The sequence below is a fragment of the Stomoxys calcitrans genome, chromosome 5 (assembly GCF_963082655.1).
Source record: "Stomoxys calcitrans chromosome 5, idStoCalc2.1, whole genome shotgun sequence".
Classification (NCBI taxonomy): domain Eukaryota; kingdom Metazoa; phylum Arthropoda; class Insecta; order Diptera; family Muscidae; genus Stomoxys; species Stomoxys calcitrans.
In genome coordinates, this window is record NC_081556.1 from 160,453,855 (window position 1) to 160,467,339 (window position 13,485).

General features: G+C 37.7%; 1 protein-coding gene and 1 long non-coding RNA gene across 12 annotated transcripts in view; one reads left to right on the top strand and one right to left on the bottom strand.

The window, feature by feature from the left end:
- Window positions 1-1,067: 1,067 nt before the first annotated feature.
- Window positions 1,068-13,485, top strand: part of LOC106092252 (locomotion-related protein Hikaru genki) — a 59,358-nt gene continuing 46,940 nt past the window's right edge. For 8 of the 11 annotated variants that reach the window (XR_001222125.2, XR_001222124.2, XM_013259043.2 and 5 more), the window contains exons 1-3: window positions 1,761-1,849; window positions 1,964-2,129; window positions 9,067-10,050. Coding sequence is in view for 9 of the 11 variants with exons in the window: in XM_013259043.2 (XP_013114497.1) it covers window positions 1,976-2,129; window positions 9,067-10,050 (1,138 nt within the window). In the remaining 2 variants the exon portion in view is untranslated. Of the gene's footprint in view, window positions 1,238-1,760; window positions 1,910-1,963; window positions 2,130-9,066; window positions 10,051-13,485 lie in introns of those variants that run through there. The other 3 variants (XM_013259047.2, XM_013259046.2, XM_013259045.2) reach the window with 3 other exon arrangements.
- Window positions 1,389-2,118, bottom strand: LOC106092254 (uncharacterized). Its single transcript, XR_001222128.2, has 2 exons — window positions 2,029-2,118; window positions 1,389-1,895 (listed from the first exon to the last, which is right to left on the bottom strand). It is a non-coding gene; the product is annotated as an uncharacterized LOC106092254 (long non-coding RNA).

Below are 13,485 nucleotides of genomic sequence, written 5' to 3' on the forward strand. Positions count from 1 at the left end.
TGTCATGGTTTTGGCCTTTATTCTTTGAGATGTCTTATAAAATAGCAATCCTATAACGAATTATATTATATATTCTAAATGTAATACATTTATTTCCCACTAGGAGGTAACGAATAAGTTTTCGTGTAATACCAGACTTTACACGAAAACTTATTCGTTACCTCCCAGTATATTCGTTTTTCGCAGGTGAAAACACAAACTTTTCACGGTTACTTTTTGATACACTACTAAAATCTTGCGAATATAGTACCCGCCTCTTTTGCTGTTAACAAAATATTGTATATTTGGCTTAGAGCCACAGACGAAGTTCTTCAAGGTTTTACCACAAACGAATTGACAAATTCACGATTAAAGTACTACCGTGGAGGAAAATTTTACATAGTTACTATAGTAATAGAATTCCCCAACAAAATAGATTTGTTTGACCCGAAAGTATTCCAAACGTGTTGTTTTTTTGCGTGTAAGCATTTTAAGAATCAAAGGCCTATTCGGGTGAATGTTCCATGTTTTTTTGTGAATATTCGTAATTCACCTGCCGATACATTTAATTGGATTCACATATGTCAAGGTTAAAACATTTTTCCGACTGGGGGATTTTGGGGCACGTGTGGAATTTTTCCAAAAACGTGCTCTTGCAATGAAATCAGCTTGCTCGAAATTGGGAATAGTCGCTGAGCCGTTGTGTATTATGGCGTTTAGGCGCTTCCTGCCGATATAATGTTCATTGGTAAAATTTTAGATTTTGTTTTGCTCTACCGTTCGTTGTGTAATGGTGGCAAGTTTTTTCACGTGCAAGTGCAACTGGTAGTATCTATCACCAGCATAACGTCGGGTCAAAATCTTTAATACGCCGGAAATATTTTAATAGAGCCACTCCGTCTTTTTTGGGGAGAATTAAGAATGACTTTTAAAGAACCCAAAGACTTTTTATGGTAACGTCGTGAGTATGTGCTCATCATGTTATCGCACGTGTTTCTTTGGTGTTCAAAAAAACCAACCGGCATTTGGTGGGTCAAAAGATTCAGATGAAAACAAACAAATCAGCTATATTTTGTATTGCATTGCCGAAGCGCAGGTCCAGAGACCGTGAGCAAATAAACGACTTAACTAAGGCAAGACGGTTGCTTATAAAAAGCATTGTGAGAACTTTGGAAGAGTCAGTTCCCATTTGAGATTCCATCGATTTACAACGTTAGAAAGATTCGGACACGGTAGGGGTTACATTTGAATCAACAAAGTAATTTTAGAAAAAATTCTATAGGGAAATGTCTAAGGACACACATCATTTCGTTTAACTGCCACCAAACATTTCCCAGTTTATAGTGCGTGGAAATAAAAAGCGTTCAACTAAATAAACAGCGTCATGAAATAAATCGAAGCAGCATCAATTAAATCAAATTGAAAATCATTTATTTGTATATCCATCCATTATGAGTGTATTTTCATGGCTATAAATACATACACATCTTGTATGAAAATTGAAATCACCATCCAATCTATAAAACAAATAATAATCAAAACAGTTTAAATTTGGACTCCACATTTTAAGGCATTTTTTCTATTCCGTGCAGTTTTTAACATTAAATCTAAAATTAACAAAAAGCAAAATAAAATAATCTTCTAGGAGGCTGCTGCCAAACGACATTGGAATCTTTTTTACATAACCAAAGGGCAGATTTCTCTCTTTCAGTTTCCTTTCTTTTCTTTTATTACGTTTTGTTATTATTTCGTACTTTGCTCTCTCAGGAGGTTGGGGAAAATCAAGAACACATCTTCGGAAAGGACCAATCACCATATGAGTCCTTGAATAGTGTGTGATAACTGTCATCCTCATCATTGGTCTATATATGTATGTGATAGTGCAATGTGACAATGATTCCAATATCTTGTATTTTCTAAGTGATTAGGAGTAAAAATAAAAAAAACAAATGAAACACCTCACTGATTAATGTCAATGTTTTAGTTATAAACCGCAATGTTCTTGCTTCGAATGACTCAATTTTTGCGAAGGATGCCGCACAAGCCTACCTTGATGTTTTTGCTGTTGTTGGTTATTGTCACAACTTCGTTGGATAAGACTACTGCAAATCTTGAAACAGAACCACCACAAACTACCACCCCTGAACCGGGTAAGTATTTATCTTTTTAAAGGCTCTATTACACGGCTTGTAGTTGACGTATTATACGTGTTATACATGTCGTGTGATACAAAGGAAACTAACATATGGAAACCACTTTTCAAAATAGCACATGTTTTTTTTTTGATTAGAGCATGCTCTATTCCTTCTGACAAAAACATAAAGAAATCGGCCTTTTCTGTTGCCAGTCGAATGAAAGCAAACCCAAACTAAATTATTTTCACAAATTTATGATTATACCAGCTTTCTCACAACTTAAACAATTGTAACGCACAATTAAATTAGCTTTTGCTCACATTTTTGGGTTATGTCATACGAAAATAACATACAAGTGCGATGGCAAAAATGATGGATCGTATGTAAATTGCCAATTGACAAACACTTTAAATTACATGTGAATACAAAAAGAGACATGTCATAAGACAACTTCATGACGTGTAATAGAGCCTTAAGTTTTATATCGTTTATAGAACTGTCCAATAAACCTATTTTAAGGCTTCATAAAGTTTTGTTAATAACTTTATGAAGCCAACAAGAATGGCGCGAAACTAGTCGCATACTCGGAAGATGTCATGCAAATGTCATCCGAGGCAAATTTCTGGCAACGATCATCAGAGAGATTATGGAAAGGTCACTGTAGAGTCTATCGAGATGTCTACAATAAATAGGTTAAGGAAGACAAAGCTTGAACTCTTCCCTCGAAGATGTAAGCAACCGAAATTTATGCTCCAGTTTTTTGATTGGATCAATCAGCAATTTTCAAAGGAGGCGAAATATCTAAGGCTGATCCTGAATTCAAGATAGCCTGAATAAAGAAGCCAACAGGCGCTGTGAGCTTTCTATTTCTACAGGAGGATATTCGTCAGGAAGAGGGGAATTAGCCCGACGACGTTTTGCTGAATGTGCACTACCATTGTTAGACCAGCTCTTAAATATGGGGAACTGGTGTTATCTAAGGCTGAGGGGAGGAAGACTCGCAATGGGGAGTTCCTTCGGGATCATTGTGAGTAAAAGTCCGAGTTGGGAAGCGATGCTCTACGTGCAATCTTTTTATACCCTCTACCATAGGCTGTGGGTATGCTAATTTCGTCCCACCTCGAAATATTCCTCATGATATTAAGTCGTTCCAGCCAAGTCCGGTCGTCCGCTGTTATTATAATCAGGGATTCGGAGCAGCACGGTTAACAGATTTTTTTGAGACAGAGTCCCATAATTCCTAACATATTGCCTAAAAAATCCTCAATTAAAATGTTTTCCCTTAGTTTAAAGTTTAAGGGGGTTTTTAATTAAGTTTTATGCCCACAACCAAAGGATAAGTGTATTTTAATTTTGTCATTGTTAGTAATAAAATACACCACGTGCAAAATTTCAGCCGATAACAATTGCGGTTACGGGGGTTCATCGGTAGATAGTTTTATTCGGTTTATATCAGGTTACTAGCGGAACCGGGCCCGCTCCGCCGCGCCTTCTTTATCTCTCTAATATCTTTTTAGGGTGGGGACACTTCGCCCTGAATGCGGATATCGAATTCGTGGTATTGTAGCCTATGACGCTAAACGCGTTCGAATCCTGTCGAGAACATCGGACAAAGCAGCAGTTGGCGACATTTGCTAGGTGCATGGTCATTTAAAACATTTTCCCAAAGAGGTGTCACACTGCGGGACGCCGTTCGGACTCGACTATAAAAAAGTCCCTTTTCATTGAGTTTAAACTTGAATCGGAAACTCATTGATGTATGAGAAGATTGCTCCTGCACGGTTCCTGGTGTTTTTAAAAATTAGGGTAATGAGAAGTGCTTTTTAGGGGATATCAAATTCGTGCTGCACTTCCAAATCCCTTTAATTTAAGCCCCATATTGTCATGGCCGGTAAATATGAACCGTTTGGAGGGTTTGTTGGGGCTGGCATTTTGCACTGAAATAGATATCAAATTCGTTCTTGATTCCCAACGGAAATGAAGTTCAGTTTAGGGGGTGCTTTAGGGCGTACTCCAAAACACTTGGCTCCAAAAATGGGAATCAAATTCGTTTTTGACTTTAAAATACCTTTCATTTGAGTCCCATATTGTAATAATGGGTCAAATCACGAATTTGACAAATCTTTAGGAAGAAAAGTGCCAGCTAGAGTTGACCGCAAATTGTAATGTCATATTCGTAATCTACTCCCAAATACCTTTCATTTGAGTACCATATAGCCATGGTCGGCTAATATGCCCATTTGGGGATATTTGGGGTGGCCGACCTCCCATTACTTGGACCTAATGTTTTATGCCATATTTATAATCTACTGCCTAATAGTTTTCATTTGAGTCCTATATTGACATGAACTTCGAACATATTATCATGATCGTCAAATAAACCCATTTTAAGGGGTCCAGGTCTTGGACCCAACATTTATTATGAAATTCATACTCTACTATTGAATACCTTTCATTTGAATCCCATATTGCCCCGATCGGCCCACTTTTATTTTTGGGTAGTGCTTTGGGGTAAGGGGGAGGGTACGCCCCCCCCCCCCTCCCGATATTGCCTATGTTTCCTTCCAGACCACCCTACACAATCCGTGAAAATTTCAAGGTAATCGGTTCAGCCGTTTTTGAGTCTATACAGAACAAACAAACAAACACAAATTGAATTCAGTTGGAGTTCTGAAATTTGGCATGCAGGTACAATTAGAAAAATATGATAGGCACCCATCATATTCGATCTTTTAAAAATATGTACACTTTGGAACCAACATTTGGAACTTTCTTTTCAACTGGAGATAGAGGTCTGAAATTTGGTATGTAGGCACAACTCGAAAATATATGATGGATGACTAAAAGATCTATTCACAATTTGGTACCTTTTTACAAATGGAGCAAGAGGTCTGAAATTGTGTATGTAGGTACAACTAGGATACGAAAATTGGTGGTATCATCTGGTATTTTCTTTACAGATGCAACTAGAGGTCTGGAATTTGGTTTGTAGGTCCAACTGGAAATGTATGATGGATGACTAAATGAGTTTTTCAAAATTCGTAGATTTTGGTACCGAAATCGGTAGTATTTGGTACCTTCTTTGCAAATATAGCTAGAAGTCTGAAATAATGCTTGAAGGTACAACTAGGAAATATATGATGGGTAACTAAACGATATATTCAATTTGGTATGCAGGTACAACTAAGGAAAAAGAAAAATATGATGGGTGACAATGATCTTTTTATAATTCGTACATTTTGGTACCAATTAGGCATCATTTGGTACTTTTTGTGCAGATCTATCTCTATCTGCACAAAAAGTCTGAAATTTAGCATGTAGGTAAAAGTAGGGAAAATAGGTTGGGTGACAAAATGATCTTTTTAAAATCGTACATTTTGGTACCATTTGGTACTTTCTTTATAGATGGAGCTACAGGTCTGATATTTTTCAATCTATTTAAAGTTCGAATATTTTGGTACCATTTGGTAATTTATTTAAAGATGCAGCTACAGGTCTGACATTTGGCATGTAGTTACAACGAGGAGAAATATTATGGATGACTAAATGTTCTATTTTAAATTCGTACATTTTGGTACCATTTGGTATTTTTTGTTCATATGGAGCAAGAAGTCGATATTTTTTATTTGTACATTTTGGTCCTCAAACGTACAAAATGGTACATTCCTTGCGGAGTGAGATTAAGCTCTCAATTGGAAAACAGGGACACCTTAAGCGTCTTAATGATTTTTCCGATATATTGTTATTCTTGATACTATTTGGTATTTGCTTTACAAAAGGGGACTGATTCCTGAAATTTTATATGCTGTTGTTTTCGAAAGTTCTACATTAAAATGGGGGTAGCGAAGCGTACCACCGGGATGCTAGCATTACAATAAAATATGACTTGTAATCAACTGTTCAGTGTGAACATAGGGCATCAACAAGCTCTCTCCAACTAGCTCATTCGTTGACCAAAGCCTTGGCCTGATTCCGCGATATATACATAGGCTGATTTCAAATCTCTTTTCCTATGGCGGATCTATGTATTTTTCGGGCGTCCCCTCCTTCGCTGTTCTTGCGGTTTCCTGTCCAGGACACTTCTCGCTTTATCATTGCGCGTTCGGCGTAAGATATGACCAAACCATGTCCATTTTCTCTTCGAAGTTAGTGTGCGTGAGTGATTTTTAGCTCACGCTCACCAGAAAAAAATGTGACTCACGCACGCTCACGACTCGCGAGAAAATTACGAGTCACGAGGCACTCACTACTCACGAAAAAATCACGACTCACGAAAAAACCACGGCTCACGAGACAATCACGAGTCATGGTTAAACAAATATTTTTCCACGAAGCTAATGATAATTTTTTTTTTCGCCTATTAATGTATGTATAAAATGTATCAGCAATGCATAACCACTTATTTGTTCTTTTTCTTTCTTTGCATCTGTAGACAGATTCGTATGATTTGAGAGCAAACGAAAAATTTTGTTTTTCGTTTTTTTTTTGTTTCGCGATTGTTTTGTGAATCGTGAGTGTCTCGTGATTTTTTCGTGAGTCGTGACCATAATTTCACACACTCACGCACGAAGAATTTTAATTCAATCTCTGTCGCGCACGATCATGTGAATAGGTTTGGATTTCACTCACAAATCACGTCACTCAAGTGTGTTTCACGAGTACGAGTAGATTACGAATACGCAAAAAATTAAACTCTAGAAGGACTCTTAATTAAACAATTCATATTAACAAAAGAAAATTAAAACTTTTTCAAAAAAAAAACGAGCGATTTAGAACACAACTCCCCGAGGTTGGGGCAGACCCACGGACCTGAGCCCGAAAAACGGATTTTATATTCATGGTCCTGGCGTCATTTCATTTTTTTGCGAACTACCCCGTAAAATACAGTTCAGCCAAAATTTACTATTATATGTTGTTTTCTTTTAAAAAACTTCAATATTTTTGTTGGATAAATTAACTTTCGTTCATAGAGAGAATTATAAAAGTTTATGGAGAATAACTTAAGGTCTGGTTATACTCTCGTAAACATACCGTAAAAATAGAAAAACGTGTCAGCTGTTTTGTTTCGCCTTATGAATTACATACAAACGATTACCGAACGTCTGTCGACAGCAACCGGAAAGTAGAATTTATTAAAAATAAAATTTTACGTTTCGTTTTTGTGCCAGCTGTTAAAATTTGAAGTTTGTACAAATTTCAAAATCAAAAATGTTTATTTTCAAAACAGCTAGTCCTATGCAATGATTGTTAATGGTATAGGTTGAATGTGTAGACCATCATGAAAGCGTGAGTTCACTCGGAGGCCAGTCTGGCCAAATGATACCCTAGTGAGAAAACGAAGTGTGGATGAAAAAGAAAAGAAAAAGTGAGATATATGTGAGAATATATAAAGAAATAAGAAGAAGAAAGTCCGGCGCAAGAGACTCTCTTTCAATCGGAATGTATTTTGCGGCTATTGTTATGGCACAGACCTCTGCCTGGAAGAATCCAAGTCTTTAACTCCATCTTTGAGTAATCTGTGAAAACGGAGGTCTCACAGACTTCCACCATAATAGTGCCCCATTCATCCGTATTCCTTTTCCAAGACAGTTTCGAATAGAATTCTAGGCTCGTATATTTCGCCTTCTTCGACAACTCCAGGTTGAACCCGTCCAGACTGGAGTCTAAAATCCTATAACTCATATCTCGGAGTGAAGAGGGCCAACTCTGTACTTCCTGGGGTAATTCTCAACTCATGCCTTAGTCCATCTCGACACTCTTTCTAGTGAACTTTCCATAATATCGCTTATAGTCGACAGAAAGTTGCTTCGCAGTACGACGTCGGCCGCATATGCAGTAAGACGTCGTTCGATGATGCGATCATTCTCACGCCAACTCTCTGAGACCCAACATAATTTGGTTTATCACTAGATTCCAGAGAATTGGCGAGAATACACCTCCCTTAGGCGCTCCTCTTGTCATCCGCTTTCTGATCACACTATCTCAGAAGTCCGGGTTGATAATCCTGCCACGAAGCAGGGAAACTCGGTTGAACACCTAGCGGTCCAAAGTGGTGACTATCGACCCAATTCTATTTACGTTGTAGAATGCTCCCTCAATATACGGGAAGAGTGCAATCGCGTACTCCTCCTACTTGCCCTTAAGGTATGCATGTTGTTGCCCCTTTACAGTTTTCCGGAAATAGTCCCCCCGTCTTTATTGTTCATAATATTGATAACTTTATACTTTGTTTATTTGAAATGTCAAATGCTACGATTTGTAATAAGCATAATTGCTTCATAACATTTACGATAATTTTTTTTACATTTACGGTATGTTTTTGAGAGCATGACCAGGCCTTTACGTATACAATCTCATTGCCATATTGTGCACCACTTTTGTATACGACTAAACTGGTACAATCAGTTTTAACTGTAAATGCAAATTAAATCCGGATTTAATGGCTCGATCATCTGTTTTCCCTTTATAAAATCAGCTGACGAGAGCCTTAATTTAATGAGCATCGTAAGCGGGGTTTTAAGGAGCAGGGGTGACTGTAGACGCCTTTAATTTATACGGGCGCTGATCTGTCAAATTGTTTTTAGTTTTGCGATTTGGTTTGGTATGTGTTTGGTACAATGTTTTTAATATTAGGTAATTGTATTTTTCGGGAGGAATTCTTTATCGCTTATTCCTAACACGCGTCGTACAAAATGCTGGCCTATTTGTTTCATGACTGTTGGGTGACATGATTAGAAATTTATTAAGATATTAACTTTTTTTATTTCCGCTTCTTATCACCAAGGTGTCCAGATACGCCAGACATTCACTATTTTCCATTTTAACTGCGAATTTTCTCTTGTTATGCAACCTATTAAGTTCCTCTAATGCATCAATAATTGCACTTTGTAAGAGATTAATACACTTAAAAGGTTATGAATTAAAATTGTATCAATTTTATTTGTATTTCCAGACGCTTCTCCAGGATGCAAGCCCCCCGATATACGATTCACTGTCATTAGGCCAGAGACAACAACTCACCAGCCGTATGCAAAATTTGAAACGACGCCTGTGTATTCGCCAGATGATTTGACAACAGCAGATGTTGAATTCGTTGAAAGGATTAATATTGACCTGACAGGACGTCATAACGGCAATCAAATGGGCGGCATTGTGAACCCCTATCAGGTCAGTATGAATGATCATCAAGCAGCTGCAAATTTGCATGCAAGCGATATGGCAGCAACGGATGAGGACGAAGGAGATGAGGATGATAGTTCGGACAGCGATGGAGCTACGCCAAAACCCCAAAACCGCAAAAATGGTGCCAAGAAACGACGCACCAGCCAGGGTCGACGGCGACGCATTGAGAATGAGAATGGCCAAACACGTGGTAGAGGCAGTCGTTACAAACGCCAAAATGCCATTCAAGGATTCAATGATTCTGTTCATTACGATAAAATCATGGATAAATCTACAACCCCCGGTAGCGATGTGTACTACATTCGTTTCGACAACGACGACGCAAAAAGATCAGTCCACAACGGCGAATTAAAATACAAAATTTATAAATTAAAACAAAAACACCGTAATGCAACAAAAAAGTATGCAGATGAAAATAACAAAAACCATTTCAGTGTCCATCACAGGCATCGGGGAGATAGTCATGCCCTAGAAAGCAAATATGAGAAACATATTTGGGACGATGATCACCAACCCGAAAAGCAGGTTAATAACCACATATCGGAAGATGATACTGGCTACCACACTGGTGAAAACGTACCACCATTGGAACAGACTAAAGAGGTTGATGCTTATGCCCAAGTGAACTCAAATGCGAGTCAAAGTAGCGCTTTACAACGAGTGAAGCGCAAATCTGGCAAAACAACCGGCGCTCTTAGTCGTCCCAAGGGTGGTGGCGATTCCAGTTCTAAAACAACAAGTCGCAAAGATAAAGGTAAGCTAATTATTCAACTGAATTAATGCTTATTGGAAATTTACGCAAAAACATCTCGATTTAATTTGGTAATCTCAGTGCTAAACTAGTCACAAAAATTATATGTATATAAAGGTTTTTAAAATTAGAGGTGTTATTTAGGTTTTCAACGAAAATTTCAATTTTTTGAGATAAATGATCGAGTATTTATTTCATAATAAAGAGGAAGGTATGCCGTTGATAATAATAAAAAAAACTTAAGCCAAATGGCCACCACGACTACGCTTACAGGACCATATCCTTTTCACGAAATTTTCCATAACTATTAAATCGCAATGTGGCTGCCCTATGTCCTCGATAGAATTCTATCTTTCAGGTCTTGAATCGACGCTTTACTGTTGGCATACACCTTATCTTTCTCGTGCCCCCAAAGAAACAAGTCTCAAGTTACTAAATAACAAGATCTCGGTGGCCAGAGATAACACGGCCCGGAAACTTTTCCCGTAAAAGAGCAATAGTTTCGTTGATTGTGTGACACGTGACAACACTAATTGAAATGAAATAAATTTGCGCGATGTTGAACTTCATATAGCACAAAGAATTATATGCTCCTTATGATATCAACAATTTCTTAACAGCTACGAGATTGTTTTTACATAATACAAGTTCACTTTAAACTTCCTACAAGTACAATATGAAACTACAAGCGTTGAAACTGAAATGTAAAACTATTGTATAACATCACTGTTTCCGAACTCTTTGGAGGGTCCAATTGGAGATTGGCGGACACACCTTTATAACACAACACATTTAATTCCGCAGCCATTTTGAAGAAGACAATGTGATTAATATGAATCACTGCAATTACAAAGGAGGCCACCATAGCGCAGAGGTTAGCATGTCCGCCTGTGATGCTGAACGCCTGGGTTCGAATCCTGGCAAGACCATCAGAAACAATTTTCAGCGATGGTTTTCCCCTCCTAATGCAGGCAACATTTGTGAGGTACTATGCCATGTAAAACTTCTCTCCAAAGAGGTGACGCAAAAAAAGAGGCCCCTTATCATTTAGCTTACACTTGAATCGGACTGCACTTATTGATATGTGAGAATTTACAGCTGATACTATTTCCCCTTTCAATGTTTGCTAAGAACACAAAAAAAACTTTTTCTAATATTTATTTTCATCAAAGACGCCCATGCTTATTTTGTTCAACTTTGCCATGGTCTATTTATAGACACCATTAGAATTGAGTTTATTAAATTCTTATTTTCGAGCATATATTTGCGAACTCAAGAAATGGAAACTAACGTTTTAGTTATACTGACCTAAAAATCTAAATTTCTTGTAAATATTGGGTTGCCCAAAAAGTAATTGCGGATTTTTTAAAAGAAAGTAAATGCATTTTTAATAAAACTTAGAATGAACTTTAATCAAATATACTTTTTTACACTTTTTTTCTAAAGCAAGCTAAAAGTAACAGCTGATAACTGACAGAAGAAAGAATGCAATTACAGAGTCACAAGCCGTTGAAAAAATTTGTCAACGCCGACTATATGAAAAATCCGCAATTACTTTTTGGGCAACCCAATAGTTCATTTAGTAATAAATTTCTTTAGTAAAGCTCTCGTTTATTTCGATAACAATCGTTTAAGGAAAATTGAAACATAGGTTTAAAAAGAGAAGCATATGTTCTGTTGTGAGTAGTGTACAATGCCTATTCACACCTGCTTCTCGTATAATCTTTTCCAGCAGGATATTAAAGAGATCACGCGATAGGCTGTCTCCTTGTCTGAAGCCTTATTTGGTATTTATCGGTTCGCAGAGGTACTTTCCTATTTTAACTCCGGAACCTGTATCAGCAAGCGTCATCCTGCAAAGTCGTATCAGACATGGCTTGAAATAAATTTGAACGTATATAACAGTCGAAGATGGCTTTGTAGTTTACGAAAGGATGGTAGGCGTTGATAAGTCCTTGAGTGAGTGTGAGTATCTCGTATATGGTGGATTTACCAGATCTAAAGCCACACTGATAGGACCCAATCATTTCCTTGAATTACGCTGTCTTGTGCTGAATATAGTATGCTGGATTCCAATCTTCGATTATGCGTTCTTCTAGCCATATTCGCCGACCAGCTGATGCATATGTCTTAGCAGCTTGTCTCCTTTGACCTTAAATAGTGATATAATCGTATGACCGGGAAATAAATATTTTATCTTGACATTGGTAACAAAGGTCGATTTATTAAGAAAATAAAATATAGTATCAAGCATACTTCGGTTGTGGTTTTGTACCGTTCTCATTTATAGTACCGTTCTCGTATACATATGCTTTCGTTGTAGTACGCATATTTTCGGGAATAAAATAATGTCACATTTTCTCCATGATGTATGTTCAAAACCTTTTGAAGATCGAAACTGGTACAAAGCAAAGATGATTGTTTTTTTTTTCTTTCAAAATATTTCCTTAGATCGATTTTTATCTCTAAAGTTATTTTGATATGAGTCAGTTTTCATCAAGCATATTGTTGTTCGCGATCAAGATGATTGTATTTTTCAATGTTTGATATGCATTTATCTTTCTTTGAAAGTTAGTTGAAGGACATATGTGTACTCTAAATACCAAGTTTTTGCTAACTAAATCAAAAATTTATGTTTCTAGCGGCCGTAGAAGACTAATCGTGATACTGGTTTAGATGGGAGTTTATTGACTGATTTGAATAATTCATATCATGGCTGCTGGAAGCCATTGAGAAACATTATGTGCAAAATTTCAGACAAGAATTGCGATTCCAGAGGATCGATATGTTAAATCGGGAGATCGAACGTTGTTGTTGTTATCGTATCTTTAGTCTGCTTGATTCTGTTGAGTATCCAGATACAGGAACTCTGCGACTATGATGGGGTGCTTCGAGAGAGATCTGGGTCTGAGTCGAGTGGGTCTGGCTGGACAGTTAAACATGAGACGTGTGTCGTGTGGTCCCTGGTATTAATCGTGACATACATCATGCACGTAGACATCAATCCTTGCTCTGTAGGAGTTGAGGCGGCTGCATTTGCCTGATCGTTATTGAGCCGGAACTACTCTGGTTAGCGGGGGGAGGGCAATTTCTTAAGCTGCAATGGGAGGCGGTCGTTCTTCAAGGACTATTTTCACCCGGTAGCTATTTACGGCATCTGCTAGCGTGTCTGCATGAATGTTGTCTAGACCCGCTTGATATGCCGCTTAATCTACAGATTCTCTCTTGTAGCGCTGAACCTCACGCTCTGTATCATGTAGATCTACCTTGAGGCTTCTGGGCGGTGGATACCTAGATGATGATTTGGATAGTCTCTGTGTCCAAACAGTCCAAAAGGCACTGACAGCATTTAAATATGTCTTTGTACGGGTAGGATCTTTGTTTCCTGGTGGAAGTGATCCACATGAGAACTGAGGAGACAGCCCATCGCAGTTCGAA